The 17875-nt window shown below is 44.2% G+C and overlaps 2 protein-coding genes across 2 annotated transcripts; both read right to left on the bottom strand.

Moving 5' to 3' along the window:
• Positions 1-5990: 5990 nt before the first annotated feature.
• Positions 5991-8436, bottom strand: LAJ45_02518 (uncharacterized protein; the record flags this gene model as incomplete). Its single annotated transcript, XM_046112109.1, has 5 exons — positions 5991-6213; positions 6282-6323; positions 6377-6868; positions 6932-7908; positions 8011-8436. The coding sequence occupies 5 exons, from the start codon at positions 8434-8436 to the stop codon at positions 5991-5993; spliced, it is 2160 nt and encodes a 719-aa protein (XP_045975009.1).
• Positions 8437-16267: 7831 nt separating this feature from the next.
• On the bottom strand, positions 16268-16597 carry LAJ45_02517 (uncharacterized protein; the record flags this gene model as incomplete). Its single annotated transcript, XM_046112108.1, has 2 exons — positions 16268-16462; positions 16523-16597. The coding sequence occupies 2 exons, from the start codon at positions 16595-16597 to the stop codon at positions 16268-16270; spliced, it is 270 nt and encodes an 89-aa protein (XP_045975008.1).
• Between the last annotated feature and the right edge of the window lie 1278 nt (positions 16598-17875).

Raw genomic sequence — 17875 nt, 5'->3', positions numbered from 1 at the left:
CGATAAGGCCTTACAATTTCTCGTCTCGTATAAAGTTATTCTCATCGAACTCTTCGGCGAGGTCTCAGGGCCTAGTCTCGGAGCCTAGGCTTGTATATTCCCATAGTGACAGGAGGCAAGGGCATTAGGGTATTCACATCGATTTCTTTGGGGGTAGAGATTTCTCCTTATACCATGACGGACATATACGAGTTACTACTATCTATGATGGGTATTTACAGTTATTTGGTATCAAGTTGTTAAGGTTTGGTATAACGAGTGATAGTACATGACTAAGTATCTCGATTTGGGACGATAAACACATAACAATGCTGGGGTGCAGAAGATCGTCGGAGATCTAAGAGAACAGATAATTCTGTTATTTTTCATCACAAAGAGCTCGTTACTCGCGTTCGTGTGCGAAGCAGGAAATGATCAAGTGGAAGCAATCGATTTCTAAATCAAGACTTTGATAATGCTAGGTTATCATTGAAGTATAGGGACTAGAAAGAAAACAAACTTCGTTAATAACATTAGAAGCTAGCTTTAATGATAAAGACAAGGCAGGAAAAGATTAATGATAATTCCAATTAGCATTGGAACTAATTGAAGTTTTGTGCAGCGCGAGTTGATACATTACGAGCAGACTAGGTTAAGGGCTGCTGTGGGAAATAAATGCTCATTACATTCAAAATACAACATATCATGATTAAAGTAGCTTCATCTGGAGTCTGTAGCGTAAGGAGTTAGATCTTTGGTCAGGGTTGAGTAATCAAGAGGTAATGATAGGATCAACAAGATATTCAAAATTGACGCTAAATATCATCACTACTAAGACTTGATGAAACCAGGTCGACTCGTTAGTAACTGATGAGGTAGTCGGTGCGTTTTGGGACAATTTGAGACAATTCGAGGACATGGACCCGGGACAGAGGGGTCCCACTCGAGGGTCCCGCTCGAGGGTCCCACTCGAGGAACCCGGAGATTACTTCCCATCAGACCCAGCTTCTAGACTCATGGTAAAATCAGGGGCGGCAAAATGTATGATATGCATAGTTGCGATATCGTCCCTATTCTAGCTGATTTTTTTTGACTTGGCTTCGAATTAGGATCAATTATTGATCATGGCAATAAATGATATACGCCGCTTACTACACGTAGTGCATGTGCTACCAACCTGAGGCTGAATAATTTCAATGCAACCCAGGACAGTAAGAAGAGGCGAAAGATAAGATTGTGATGCACGTGGAATGAGTAATGGTGGGATCAGAAAACCGAGTGCGATTATGTGCTGAAACCTACCTCAAATGAAGCCGGGGCGGCGCGCAGGGATTAAGAAGTCCAAAAGTCTTTAGAATTTATAGCGTAGTCTGGGCAGCTTGAACCTAGAAGGCTACTAAATAATGCAGCTTAGATCTAGTACATGTAGTCTACTAAACAAGGCATCTGAAACAAACGGTTTGAAATCGGCTTTGTATAAATAGCCAGGACAGCATATATAGGAAGAAACCCTACCAATAAAAGCACTCAACCGGGTAGTTACTTACATGTAGAGTAGGTATCGTTCAAACTAGTTCAAACACACGGGGATCCGGGACCTTGTCACCGTCATGGTTACATGTACTCTAAGCCAGGCAACCGTCCCATACATATCAAGCTTGTCTTGACATGTCGCTTGGACTAAGTGAAGTAGGATTGGAAGCGATCGATCCCCCACAGTCCTTCACAGCACTGACGCTCGGGTGCAGCCCCTGGAATTCGTCTTCGGTAATTTAGCCCTCTATGCTTGAATACTGAGTAGCTATAGCTAAATGCCAAAAGGCCAAGCCGGAATCGGCACGGACGGATGAATGACGAGCTGGAAAACTCTATCTGGACCTTACAGACCCGAGAATACTAGGGTTAGGGCTGTAGCATGTCTCTCTTATTGACTGATTTGTTCGTTTAGGACATGCAGCCTTGCATCTTTTATTGCAAGTAGTACTTTATGCGAGGAACTACGTTCTGGTTTGTTTCATTTCATAGGCTAGGAGGCCCCATGGCGAGAGGTTCCACAAGACTTGTTAGCTCAGTACTAAGCTCAAATAAGTGAATCAGAATAATAGAAAGTCAAGTACCATATGTAGCACAGTTACCAGTAAAACGAAAGCGGAGATGGATTGTAGGTTCTAGGCTCCCTAGGCTGCCACTGCCGGAGTTACTATACCATCTATACTCACCGAAAGTCATGCCGTATCGTAACATGATGGGAATCATCTCCTTATACAAATTTGGTCTTATCCCCGGACCCTGGAGAATTGATTGTTTTGCTATCTGAGGTCCACTTGATCAAGGATATCTGCCAGGAGAAATGCTTTCGGTGAGCGAGCTATATACATGTAGTTGCATACGGGAATGTTCTCAGTGAATAGTGGCGCCTGATCACCGATCTCTAAGTATGTAGGTACCTAAGCAGTTAGAAAGAGCTGTCACGGTGGGAATGTTACTTTTCATTTTGGACAGCAGCATTATAATACGCACATGTGGTATGTATGCATGTATTTAGACCCTTTCCTCCAAGCCACAATACGTATGGCAGAAACAGACGTGAATACTGATAGGTTAAATTCCAAGATCACTGCAGCTGCGGATTAGTATTTGATGTTTAGCTACACTTCGTTCTTTTAAAATATCGTTGGTTCTGCTTGCCTTACCTGGGCTAGAGAGGATCGTGCGCACGGCTAGTAGCTTAGCTAGTGCATGTTACACACTGTGGGGAGGCTGCTCTACGGTTCCTGAATATTTCCCGCATCTTGGAGTTCCCTAGTGTGCACATGCACTACGTACATACCCCAATATGCGCGGAACAGTCGAATTGATGTCGCACCATGAAATACATGTATTTAGTAATGATAAAGGGGTTATTATTTGGATCAATGGGTTAAATGTACTTACCTGACTTGTCGTTTCCCGGAGCACAACCTGAGAGGAGAAAGTAAATGTAGGATCGGGTTGGACTATTTTTGACCACCACTGACATAAATCTACACTACTTGGACAAGCATTCTTCGGAACTTCCGGAACCCTGGAGCTTGCTAATGGCCGTCTGTGGGGAAAGAAAAAGAAAAGAACTGCTATCATGACAGGCGGCAGATTTTTTTCTGTTCAGTGAAGAATTCCCAGCCGGCAATTGAACGCAATACTCCTACATCATGTAGTGGGGGCATGTATCATGCAGCTTCAACCAGTAAGATTTCAACGCTCCGTTAGACTTTTTGGTTATACTTTATTTGCTTCGGCCCGAGGTCGAATGGGCCGGGTGGCTGTCTGTCTGTATGTAGGTATATTTGTTGTTTGATTAAACAATGCGTAGTCCTAGCCCGGCGCCTGTATTCAATACATATTCACATGTATGTACATATATACGTACATACATGTATGTATTGACCTGCAGCCCGAGAGGGGTGAATGCAGAACCGTTCCTACTTTCTCAGCGGTTAGACAAGCTGGATTGATATGGTATTGGGGCAACAATAGAGAAAAGGCCACCCAGATTGAGCTTTTATTTGGTAACATGAGCTTTTTAAAGTTCATACAGAGATTTTACTCTATGCCGTGTCCTCAACTATGTGCTCTACTCTATCTCTCATGCATCGTGTTAAATCCATAGAGTACGTAGAAATACGAGTGTTGACATGTCAATACGGTGTAAGGTATCATCGATTCGATCAATATTGGTCACGCACCCTCGGCAGGTGTTGGCTTTGTAACTTGTCATGTCGACTCCGTTTGACACTCCGTGTAAGAACCTAAAGTGTTCATATCTAAGACCAAAAGAGGTTCTCTTCCGAAACTAGCAAGCCGTTATTGACAGAAAACATATATAACGGGTGTTAACACTTCGAGTAAGGATTGTAATGGAGATTATGCCATGTTTCTAATCCAGGGCACAATTATCTGTTAGCTACATAGGTTCAAACTACTCCTAATAGATCATGAAACCAAGTAATCTTTCGTCTCGTCTCTATTTCCAGGTCGAGACAGGTGACCATCAAACCGCATCCCGAGAAAGCGGCATTTTACGCAATGCCGGACTTTCTGATCTGATGTTTCGTCGTTCAGGCGGGGAGATTTCCATTCCAGATACCAAACTTTCGGAGAACGAAGAAACAATTCCGGGCCAGATATATTGTCACATAAGCAAGGCGCCGGGTCATTCGGAATATCATTTCTCCGGAACCGAACACTTCAAACGGCCATAAATACTTAAAGTCGTATGATTTCAGCAGCGGCTTTGAGTCCAAGAGTTCTTTTTTTGAGGTGGTTTCAAGAAGCTTTTCTTTTCATTAATCACAAGTCTCGCCCCCCACTATTAGCAGCGAATTTAGGCAACAGACATTACTATGCCCGCTTGGCAATAGAACTTTCGATCGCTAAGTTCCTGCAGGGGGGAATATACTCATGCAAGGTTTTTAGTGATTCCCGGTCAGGTCCTTCTTTGCACATTGCACATCGAACGGGTATCTTATGACTGGCGGTCAACTATCATTGGGATAGCGTCACCTCTGTCGTGCTTTCCGAAGATGTTAGTAGACATGTATGCAGAGATAAAAGGTTTCAGTTTACGGTTTCAGTGGTTCGCCGGGTTCTCGGGCGAACCTCTCGAACCGCCTCTCGAGTACCCGCCTCGTCTGTACCGTTGTGATGTGGTTAAAAAAAAAAATCTTGCTTGCGGTGAAAGGGAAAAAAAGAACTTTGTAACTGATCACAAGTTTTTTTCTTGCTTGCATGAGGGCGAGGTGCACTGATCGTGATCGTGGTCAGGCTGAAATAAAATAATGATTCTTTCGTTAGATGCCTCCAAAGTAGATCCCAATATCAATTCGCCAGGTTAGGACATGAGCTACGTACGTACGTATAAAGGGTCAGGTTGGCCAGAGCTTGTCTTGTGATATTATCGATCGGTCTTCACAGTGGAGGTCCTCGGAGGGAACTGCGGAGTCGGCACGGATTTGTTAATATGGGATACGTGGGGAGATGTTGGTATATATTGTTTGATTGACCTCTAAATTTCGACCTTAGGGATATAGACATCTGAGGTAATTGATGACTGAGAAAACAGGTGGTTTTGGGGGCCAGTCAGCAAGTCTGAGGAGATTAGAGTCTGCATTGGCTATGAGAGCTAGTAAGGCTGTATGTGCTTAATATCCGTGAAATTATTACAGGGGACATGGCTTTAGTTGGCGGCATTATTATGTACCAAGGAAACCCCAGACGTCGGAAAGATCTCGATACGAAAGTGTCACAAGCACTCATATATTTCTCTTGTAGTGATGGGCATTTGCTTGACCACCGGACTGATGTATTATTAATGGGAGAAACGACCGATAATACTATCGCGGCTCAACCAACTAAACACCAGATATTACACCCCTTCATACTCATCTGCCAAGTGAAACCATAACTACATGAACCGTGATTTAAAACATTTTTGCCTCCAAATGCTTTTGGTCACCCTAAATTTCGCAAAGGACTCCCCCAGCAAATATAAAATAAAGACCAAAACAGCTCAGAGTCTCCCGAGACTTTCAAGTTTTGGTATGTGGAAGTAAAACATGACATCGCTGCTTCAACCCCTTCATGTACGTACGTGAGAGAAGTGGAATAAATAAATAAAAGATCAACCCCGCGCCCCAGCCCCACCAGGATTCATAGAACATATGAAAAACAAAAGAATGAAAATGCATAATCAAAGTGCTGGTTCCAAGCCGAGTAAAAAAAAAAAGGACTTAGGTTCCAAAAGAAATAGACAATATGTAATACAGAGTCATCCAAGTAGATCTCAAAAATAAACCAAAAGTGAAAGAAAATTGTGTGATATCGCCTCCTACTCAATACCCCAGGAATTAAGTAATAGCCTCAAAACCTTCCAATAACTGGCGCCGGCGTAATCACTAATGTAACGTGATTCGTTGATCATATTGTCACCGGATTCCACCCTTCTCCTCCGATATGGCTCAGCCATTAGGAAGTTATACCCTCATCCCCGCATTTCGAAGATAGACTTGTCTTCTATCCTCAGCTTCTCGGATGATTTCTGCCGACATTCTCAAGCTAGGTGCGAGGTGGGCGTAGCGTTCGACTTCTTCGATGACATCTTGGAACATTATATCCATTTGCTCTGGTGCGGGAAGAACCGAAGCAAGCGACGGGGACATTGTTGCCCCCATAACAAGGAGAGATTGTGATACAATGCTACATAAGAGTTAGATACGTGTCAATTTTGCGTGATTCAGGCCCTCGCTCGGATAGGTTAGACTCACGATAATGCTCCTTGCCAAAGGTAAGGCATATGTCCAGCGTGACTAAAATCTGGTGTCAGTGGTACCCCGTGAAGGCTGGGTAAAGTCTGACTTACTGTTCTGTAACATGCTCCAACTGTCGAATACACGCCTCCAGACATTTGCGGCAATTCTCCCGAACCGTGCTATCCATCCCAAGCTTCTCATTCTCTAGTACTGCCAGAATATATGGCCTAAATATGATAGTCCTGCAAGCAAAGTATCTCAACCTCAAAACTGTTTGTACCGGGTTTGATAACATGATTCTGCTATGTGGAAATTGAACTGGTATTGGTAGACTCTCATACCACTGTGTGAGCTGGTAATCAAGCTCCGCAACAATGGGTGCTAGTGAAGATATCGCAGTGGATGTGCCTTTGGAGTAAATGAGGTGGCTCACGCGGTTGAGCAACCGACGTAAAGCAATCTCGGCAAGGAAATACCATAGATCATCACGACCTCCACCAACGGGTTCCTCGTCTTCCTCCTCAAACCCACAAGGCAGTCCTACGGATTCTTCGAACTGAACTATACCCGAGTGAGGCAGATCAAGCTCCGCAAGAAGGTCACTAATACGAGTCAGTCGCACGAAATATAGACTTTAGGCTAAGATAACTTGGAGTTATTATTACCTTTCAAACAACAAAGCATTCCAGTAAACCCTTTCACTCAACTCCCTGCTGGCGGTTGGCAACATCGCTGGAGGGTTGGTGCTTAAAAGCAATTGTAATTTCATGCTGGTGCTACTGAGCAAAGTCCACGCTTCAAGTGGCCTGACAATATAGAACAGGTATGCCGACGTAAGAATCATGCATTGAGCAGAGATCATTGTCGTTCTCGTCATAAGTGATGGCAATAATCCCCATGCCGCCGAGAAGTATGACATCCCGGGAGGGTCTTCGTCTTGCGAAATGCGAGAAATACTGCCTCTAGTACTGGCACAACCAAGAGCTAGTACCAGTAGAACGATACAACTCTCGGGCCCGCTTCTGAACCCTTGAGACAGAGCTGTTCGGTAGTAGCTTGTCCAATTGTATGGGTTAACACAGGCATACCACACATTAACTCTCTCGAAAAAAGCTTGTACATATGCGGCAGTATTAGATAAATCAAGTGTCAAAGAGGTGTTTAGTTGTAGCGGGGTTCGAGCCAACTCAAGTTGTAGCAGGTGTGATGGGCTGTAGGGGCGCGAGACCAATTGCGATATCTTGGGCCATTGAAGGAGATGGAGCGCAGGCGTTGAATGGATTTTGGGCATGCTGGAAAAGTTTGACCATGTGCCTAAACCGACCGGCCCAGGGTTACCAATACCAGAAAGATTGAGGGTGGATTTCATCAGCATATCATCAGTACTAAGCCCGGTGGCATTGCTGATAGCTGGAGACCCAGCCGACATCGGCATACCATTGTTGCTACCGGAGGGGCTTGAAGGAAGTGCGGTTTGGAGTAGGTTTTCGATTCGGGAGAGATGTTCCAGGATGAGTTTGTCACCAGCGTCGAGTTTAATGCCGGGTTCCCGGTATATACACTCCGCATTCAGCTCGATACAAAGGCGACATTTCGGCCTTGAACCGTCGCATCGTGACTTCCGAGAACGACAGACCTCACACTATATATACGTTTAATATCAGTAAGCTGGTATCATATTATAGGCGAAGCTTAAGGGTTAGGGTTGTAGAAGAAAGTAAGCACTAGTGTGGGGTTGGCTTACTGCTATTGTCGCACGTCTGCGAGGGTATTCCACACCGTCTACACTTTGCCTCTTCCTGCTCGTAGGAGTATTGACTGACCCATTAGTACCATTCGAGGCTGTAGACAAACCGGTCATTGCAATATCTCTATCAGAGCTCTGTGAAGGTGCTCTCTCGCGGTTGTTGCTTCCTCCATTCTCACTGCCATTTCCAGTTACTGTACTTCCCCCTCCATTTGAATGACTTCCGCCGCCGCCGCCGCCATTAACCCCCCCAGTTCCGCCACCGCCACCGCTACCCCCTCCACCACCTCCTCCATTCGGAGAAGAAGAAGACAATGAGTGCGGGAAGCTGTCTCGGAGGCCGGGTAGACCATTTTGAGGTGCAGAGGTAGTTGGAGAGACATCTGGAGATGATGATCCTAATATGGACGCCATTCTTCCCATATTTCTGATAAGAGGACTTCCGCTTCCGCTATCACTTTCGGTGCTATTCTTGCGAATACCCGCCGGACGGTAAATCGAACGACTGCTCCGACGGCGAGGCCGAGGTGCAGGTGCCAACGTAACAGAAGGCTGATCAATGGTTATGGGCTCCACGATGGGTGGCTAGGGATGTCTGCCGACCACAAAGGATGGTCTTGGTGGGGTGACGATGGATAGGGCTGAAGGGTCCGGAGAGAAGGAAGGAAGGATGGTTTTTGTGGCCAGAGCAGAGCACAGTGAAGTGGCTGCTTCCCGTCGGTTCCGAGTAGTATTTTAAAGGATATACAGCGTGAAGGCGGTGGACAGTCTTCCGAAGAGTAAATTGAAGGACAATGCTTGATAGAGCAGTTGCCTGTCAAAGTGGGTTGCTTCTGTGTTGCAGCTCTCTTTCTAGAAGCTCAATATATATCTGATACGAGAGAAGTTGTGACGACAGGACACCTTAAACCTTGATCTGTATATATATATCGATCTGGTGAAAACTGTAGATGGCTCGGAAATTCCTACCGGAGCTCTCTCCGATATTAATATTTCAAGGCCCTGAAGCTTTCTGATGACAAGAAGGGGGAGGAGTGTGAAAATATAAGGGTTGGAGTTGATCTACTTGTCGCTTCCCGACTCCGATTGCCCGTAGTTATTTTTTATACATGTGTATATATAAAAACGTCTGCGGGGTGGAGCAGGGAGGCGGACCTGGACAAAAGGAGAAAGCAAGGGGAAATAGGTGAAAAGAAATGGCGACAGGGAGATGAGCAAAGATAGGCCCGGAGAGGGGGAGTCCTTGTAAATGAGTACAGGGTGCTTTTGGGCAACGATGGAGTAGAGTACCTACTGTGCCCACACTACACGCGCATGCACACACACATACATATACAACGTAGGCTAGCTAGGGTAGAGAGCACACGGGCATACATGCATAAATAAGACTTGCACAGTGAGTGTGTGCCTACTGACTAGTTTTGTCAAGAGGTTTTGGGGTTTATACGATGGCTTAGGTGTGGGGAACTGAGCAGACAGCGGGAATGGCATGCCAGGGATATCAAGAGTGAAAAACTCGGGTGCAGGCTGTATGCTGTCGGTGCGAGTAGGTACTCTACTCTAGAGTGATCTGGGGGTGATGAATCCCCCAGAGCCTAGAGTAGGTAGGAGGATGAGGCAAATGTGATGATGTGATGTATCAAATTTTTGGTGGGGATGACATGGGCTACCCCTGTATGTCGTGTAACTGGCAGGAGTGACAGCAGCAGATAACTGTGGATACTGGAAATATTCATGTCGTCTAACAACTTGCAAGCATAATGATTATCTCAACGATATGTGCTTTCTTAGCAAGTGAAGTTTAATGCAGGCAGCTAGATAGGCATCTAGGCTTCGGACGTTCGTACTTCAATTGTTCCGTGTGCACACATGCGACAAGAAAACTTTGTTAGTCAGATACGTACTCGGTCAGCTACCTTGGCCAAAAGCGTCCAAGGGTTTAGGTGGGTAGAGTAGAGCGGACATAAGATGTGGCTTGCTCGAATATATTGCGATTAACGGGTATTGAAAACCCTTACAGTGGGTATCATCAGGGTTGTACAATTCTAACATGGGTATGACTTTAGTGTTTGGACAGTTAACGGCTAGATCGATGGTGCTGAGTTCCTGCCTAGGCTCTCACGACAGCAGTCTCCATGGTCCACCAAGTGCAACCACCTTCATAAGCCACGGAGCATCTACGCTCCGAGATCGAGAGGTTCACAGAGATACGACCTGGATAAAAGAACGAGCGAAGTGATCAGTGACATGATGGAACGAACTTTACTAGCTGATCTACACATCAATGTATGTCTTTAGTACTCCTTCAAAACTTCAAGACAGTATTTCTAGACTTATTTGTCTCGAGGGTTCCTATCCAAACGTTCCGTGACCAGTCTAATAGATACAGAGCTGGTGTGCATGTACATAAAGTACATAGGGGAACTCAGCCTCTCGATCGCAAATCGAGTTACAGGAGTATGCAATATGAGGTCAACAAAGAAAAAAATCCCGAGCCTCTCCAGCTCGTTTAACGTGTTTACTTCAGCCGGAATATTCTGCATATATCTCAAGCGCCAGTATTACACAACTTCCTGCACAGTGCCTTTTTGGTCTTGATTTGGTCGTACATATTCATAAGGTACCATCAGCTCATTTGTTTCGCAGTGGCCGCTCACCGTTCATCTGGCTAGGCACAATCTTATGAGGAATTCAACATCTGGGGTTGAGCTCGTTCACACCTGTACCATTATTGGCAATTGTCCTCTATCGCAATGACCCAGAAAATCCCTCATGGTTAGCCTAAAAAACAGACTTTCGGGGTATCAATAACTATAACTGGAAAGAGAGCTTGGGGTTGAAAGAATACGGTGCTTGTGTTCCAAAACCCCACGTTCCAGTCCGTCACACCACGAGTACCAAATCGAAAAGGCGGAATCAAAGTGTGGTTGAGTTCTGCGAAATAAAAATCCAGGAAATCTCATTGAGCCTGCTTCAGACAAGCTTTTGATTAACTGGGCACGGGCAACCTGAGCACATGCAGCAAGCTTGATCATTCTATGTTTCTCCTTAAGCTTATCTAGGATAGATAATGCCATCTCATACGCCCAGGGTACAAGTTCTTACCTGTTCCTGACAAGTTCGAGGCCATCGAAGGGCAATCGCAGGACCGTCGTTACTACTGAATAGAGTATGGATAACTTAACCTATCTTAAGATAAAGACAATAGTGCACTAAAACTTGAGTTGAGCTCCCAGTATCATGATTCATATTTCAATCCCAATCCATCAAACAAGTCGCCTACGGATGAAGCTTTATTTGCTTATATCACCATAATTTAACCTACTCAGTTCTGCCTCAAATCCTCTAATTGGACCTATTTGGTCAGAAGAAGATCATTAAATCGTACCTTGCATCAAGGGATAAACAACTCGCCAGAGTGCTACCAAGCTTGATCCGGATCCTTGCTTCGTCATCACTATATATCCAGTAATTTAATGTGGATTTTAACATGATAAAATACTCGAATTAAGGATCCGCGAACGGTTTTACCTTAAGTAGACCTATGATCCGGATGCTTTGGGGGGGGGGGGGGTGTGGATGTGTGGGGTCCTGCTGTATCATCTCCCACAGGAGTTACTCCAGCCAATGAGGATTTGCGTTTGAAAATTTCAACCTGGTTCTAAAGGAGCATGAAAGGTCATGTGAGGCACCTTACTTACTTGTCAAAGTAAAATAAAATCCCGGGGCATGAAGTGTAAAAGACGTAGACAAAGTGAATCTCGCACAGAAGGGCCAGGGTTACAGGGTTGGAAAAAGCAATTTACACGGATAATCTTTATGCATTGGGGTGTCAAGGACTAATAATAAGGGTACATTCATAGAAAGAAACGTACGAACAAAAAAGCCTTTCGTTTGATTTATGAGGTTGGTAGGTTCGTATCCTATCGCAATTAATGCCAATCAAACCCTCATACAAATTTCCTGGTAGATGATGGTTTAAGTTGGTTTCTACAGCAGCAGATAACCTGGAGATTAACTAATCTCCAGTGTTAGGAAGGACAGTAATCATGAACGATTTTAATGGTACTGCTAAGACCTACCTCTCTTTACTGCTCGTTTCTTAGGCGGCGAAAACAACACGATAAATTCAAACATTTGGAATTCTTACGTACCGGAGACATCGTCCTGATTTACCGACAGAGGATTAAGAGACTGACATCCATCAGATATTTCAGAATATCTATTCCTAGAATGCTACTCAGCTTCTTGGTTGGGGTCGAATGGGCCACGCTTACACCGATCATTGTGGTGGTTGAATCACAATGTAACCACATCTCTAGCTATCCGGTCACGGTTCTCGCTTTACACATTACTTGTGTCTTGATCTCGACCCAAGCCTGAATGAAGGAATATCAATCACAGCATGAATAGTTCCAACTACATATAGTATAGTAAGTGTTCGTTTACGATTGTTTCGTACTAGTACCGACACGGCGTAAATATTTAAGCTAACAACTGTATTCGAGGGGAGCGGTGAGGCAAGGTTTTCCAAAAGGTCTAACGCAGGTTGTAATGGGTTCCGCACTGCACCCCGCGATCGATGAGAGTGATTTTCTAACGTCAATATGCTTAAAACAGCTTTCTTTTAGAAGGCGCAAGTAGAAGTAGAACTTTCCCCTTCCCTTTGGGACCTGAGCCAAAGTGGTGTTCCTACATAAGGAATGGACCCTTATTATTCATTTATCCGACGCCTAAAATTATTGATTCTTCAAACTGAGAGTCAACCTTTCAAGCATCAGGTCTCTACCCCTTCCCCGCAAGTTCCCCGCAGTGTAGTGCGACCACACCCCACAGTCCTCTTTCGAATTACTCAGAAGGAGAAGAAAGAAATAATTATTACTATCCCACCATATGTCCGGAGGATTTCCGTAACTGCAGCCCAGAGCGTGTCGGAGCTGTGCGAAATCCCAGCTTCACGTTCCTGACATAGGGCTCCGGAACGTGCTTGTTACCAGACGCCTGTTCAAGAAGGCAAAGATCAATAATAGCCGGCATTATCCCAGCTACTTCTTATGGGCACTTTTAATGATCCGAAGAAGTATCCAGGCCGACAGTCTGCTTGTTGGAAATAGGATAGGAGCGCTAGCGGCGGTTCCGAAGCTCGGATGCCTCCCCATATTGGTCTCGACAAAACCAGGCCGAGGTGTGCATCTATAGTCTTTGGGATTTCCAGAGGATTAATGTCGAGGATACAGCATGTATTCTAAAAACAATTTACGTATGCATAATCAACCACGTTTCTTTCCATTTACAGAATAGTGGTTCGCAATAAGCAACAGCTCATGATCACGTTGCTTCCCTTGACCCAAGGAAAAACCGAAATTCCGCAGGAGCGGTTTTCGTAATAACTATAGTATAATATATCCAGGAATTGCTCTTGTTTCGTTAGAACTCGTTTAACTAAAGCCTATGCATGAAACCGAGAGAGGCACATTGAAGATAAAGTACGTTTGATATCACTGTTTTCCCACATAGTGAGACATCAGCACTTTATACGATATTCTTGAACACAGCCAAGAAATAATGCAGAGTGAGTTTCATAGTCGGTGACAATTTCCATTTTTTGCCATTGACGCACTGCTAAAATATTATAACTTTGTTCGGTGAATTATGAATGAGAAGGACTGACTAAAGCACTCTAAATGTGGTGAGACGGAAGGCAAAGCTGTTCCTGATCTGCAATAACCGCTCCCCTGATAATTAGGCGGCCCTCGGAAACATCTCCAATCAAGAAACGCGTTGACTACCTGGCTCTCGGCCCGAACGTCCGCCATGTGGTTCACCAATACGGCCAAAACCGAAATTAAGGTGTAAACAGGGTATTAAAAGAAGGGAAGAGACATAGAGTTGAAGAAGTGATAACTGACAGACTGACTCAGTAGCTGATCTCTGACTGGCTGCCCGTTGTGTAGTCGCAGAAACATTTACTCCATGCAACTCATCTCATCATGCAAGATGGAGACTTAATATATACGAGGAAGGGACAGTGATTACCCCTCTCAGCTCGATGATCTTCTAAAGATCAAGATATGTTATGCAAGGGTCGAGCTTTCCTGCACAAAACAGGATGATGGCCGTCAGGAAGAACATAGTATTAACTCGCCAATCTCTGAAATAGAAACTCACTTATTACCCTCGAGGTTTGAGGATTCGGTTTAAATTATCAGGTATCTTTCTCCAATCGCAACTAGCTGAAGCTGAGCCCGACATTATATACTAAACAACATTAATCTTGTCATGTAGTTGGCCAATAAAACTTAACCGTGTACTGGAGATTGTACTAGAAAATATGTAGGCATGATTAGATGCATAGCTGTGATGTGTCGTGGATCGAACGATGAGGAAATAAACTAGGTCCAGATTGAAATGAGGTAAGGCGACGGCAGAAGTAGGAGCTTACCACTATCTAATATACATGTAGCCATCTACAAGATATTCACAGGTGTCTGGAGTCTAGATGGTGATAGTGCACAAGGATAGATAACATTAGTTTAAGCCCAAAGTGTTCATATCTGGTACTTCCCCACCGGCATTTTAATGCAGTATCTGAAATTAGCCACTTGATCTATGCCTTCAAGATTATTTTAGTGTCGATCAACTACCTAATAATGCCCGTCCATAGTTGTAGTTGCTGCTGTTGGCACGTTTCCTAGTATGCTTTCCCGGTCTTTCACTACTGCATTACCGTCAAGTTCCCCACCACATTAATTAACCGAAGATATATTACCTACACATGCACATGCACAACGAGACGACTTTTGGGTAAGTGGCGGAGTTCCGGCTGGGTTGATCTGATGACCACTTATAATGAAGAGTGGCAATTTTCGACATCTTCGAATCCTGTCCGTCTTGATGAGATGGGGGAAAAAGAAAGAAAGAAAAAAAAAGATCTATGCCAGGTTAGAGAAGAGATTTACAAAGCTATAACACTTTGGTACAAGTGAGCTTCCGTATATCTGTGGTCTGATCACTCTATTACTGTCGGGTATACATATATAGGTGAAAATTTACAAGGCCAAAGATGATAACGTTAAGAACTACATCTGTTTTACATCTGGGAAAGGAAGAATATCGCTTATTGCAATTGCGTCATGGTTATTGTGCCAGTAACTAAATTCACGGCCGGCCGGCCGATTAGTGTTTCCGAAAATTATGGTTTCAATGAATATCTAAAGTAACCATTGACCCTGGAAAAGCACTCACTCATGCCGAAAACGTGTCCTCTCATTCATGGCAAAAACAGAAATATATCGTGAGTACACTATCGTCAGAAACAGTTTTCTCTCAAGTATTGCTTGATAGGGTTCACGCAATATCACTCGAGCTCGTTTACACTCTTCCGCCAGATCACCAGTAGAAAATAAACCTACTATCCCCATATAAAATATGACGCCGACTAATACGTATCCTGACAGATTAGAATTGATCCGCTGACGTGAATATATCGTATGTCGTGGCCAAAATCCCTAAATATGATGCCTGTAGACGGGAGTCATCCGTCATGTGTCGGTGGTCGTTCTTTGTATCATGAGATGCCGAGCTCGAGGTCAGGAAAGGGTTGGTGGCCGGGCTGCGGGGTAAAGCACGAACGTTTTCCAGGAACGCGTCAGTATAGAGGAACGCTACTATACTAGTTAGAGCTAGATCTCTATAAGGGTTCCGGGGAGACTTTTAACAGCCCCCAGGATTGCGGGATAAGAGCTCAGTTGTGGGCGAGGAAGGGAGAGGTGCTCGGCGCGGAGCTGGAGCCTTGATTTGTTGAACATGTTTAGTGGGATCTGGGAGGTAGCTAGGAAGAAAGATACAGTACCTGTATGGTGCATGGGAATTCAAGGTATCCCTTGACGGATAATCTTAGTTATTATACCTTGGTGGGTTTCTAGTCTCCTAGTTCTCAGACTGTTTTCACTCAATATGTGTATGGAACTATAGTCGGGAAAGGAGATACCTAGCTGGTGGCCATGGGAACCATTAATGACTCTTTTAATAGGTAATATAAAACGTGGAAGCCTTGAAAAAACACACAGAAACAAATTTATTTGCTGTAGTAGTTCCCGCAATATAATAGTTGTTTATCAATTCACTATCTCACCGTCTTTCGATTCTATAGTATCAGCGAAAGATTGATCCATTTTGGGGTAATATATTCATCAATACTAAGCCGACCTCTCTGCCAGAGCTAGAGTCCTATCGGGATTCACACTATCTATAATTAGGTGCTCGTTGAAGTTTGATCCTCCATCGGCTGAGCTTTAACGCGGATTCTTATAAGTATCCCGTGCTCCCCACCCGCGAATATATTGAAGAATAGTTCTAGTACTCTCATCACCTTTATGGTATAGCTGCCTATCGTATACCGATTCACTAGTGTCCTCCCGTCGCCAACCATGGTCATCAGCTGGATCAGCTGCGGGAGTCAGCTTCATGGAAGCTACCGAAGAAAACTTAAGGCGGGGTCGTAAAGTACGTAGGTTCCGAATAAACGGCCTTTATTCCATGGGAAGTAGTGGAACTCGGTGATTAGAGCGGACAGTAGGGCCATAGTACCCGTGACAGCGATCGGGAGCAATTTAGTGCTGACTTGGCACCGTGATAAGTGGCCCGGTTCCGTCGTATGCGATAGTGGGGAGAAATGGAGGTGGCGAATGTAAAATATGAGGAAGAAGGCGCGGCGTTGCGGGAAATTCGAAAGGAGAAGGAGGGTGGGCGTCTTGTTTGTTGGGAATGTGAATGCATTACTGATTGTGTTTAATATATGCAGTTGTATCACTGTGCGGACTTTCAATTGCAGCCTGCGAATGGAAAGTTCCATATGGCCATGCAGGTCATATATATGGGGCTCAGACTCCTAAATATAAAGATATTCTTCGCCCTTCTGATAGTGCGTTGTTACTCTAGGAGCTTTTCCTCTCGTAACTACCACTATAATCCCGGTATGATTTCGGTTTGGGAATCTTTGTTTCTCTGTGTATAAATCAGTGAATACTTTTATTGTCTTGATATGTGGTTAATTTTGCAAGAGTTACTATTTGTGGCCGATAATAGACTAGCACCGGATACCAGCCAAGTGTGACTAACCAAAATTAGTTGGTTCGGCAGTGGCCCGCAGTACTCTATATCTAATAATAATAATATCAAACTTCCGAGCGGCCCCAACTTGCGGATTGGAATGGTAACCTTGGCACGCGGTCAAATTGTTGACTCTCTACATGTACAGCGATGGGTAATAAGTCATCAGACGGAACGCCACCAAAATACACGTTTGCAGGCAAAATTGTGGCTAGGTTGTCCGATGACTTATTACCCACCGCTGTACGTACCTACATACATATATACATGTAATTATAGGAAATCACGATCAGTCTGACCAGCCGCGTCTGGATCTAATCATTCACATTTTCGAGTGTCAAATGATGGAGTTCGATATATAATAGGCCATATAGCTATAGCCGTACAATACATCAAGGTCACCCATGGCTCATGTGGTCATCACATTTACCTAAAGATTACTGGTCCTTTTTGGCTCTTGAATCTTTATTTCAGACATTGAATACCGGGAGATCGCACTCCACGCCATACATGTACCTATATGACATTAATAATCGAAAGTAACGTAAAGAGATAGCTTTATAATTTAAATGTTTTGAGGATAGAAATAATTTCCTCAACATTTTAAGTTGTCATATTAAGTCGTATAGAAAGGGTTTTACAATATCTAGCTATAGCTAGTATATATACAATACATATAAAATCTACCAAAGCTTAAAATGGAGTCAGGATGCGAAAATCAACAATGAAGAAGCAAAACTTATATACTTGG

The sequence above is a fragment of the Morchella importuna genome (genome assembly GCF_003444635.1).
Source record: "Morchella importuna strain M04M26 chromosome Unknown Morimp01GS004, whole genome shotgun sequence".
NCBI lineage: Eukaryota > Fungi > Ascomycota > Pezizomycetes > Pezizales > Morchellaceae > Morchella > Morchella importuna.
Note: the sequence above shows the minus strand (reverse complement) of the source record. Positions and strands in the feature narration are given on the sequence as shown.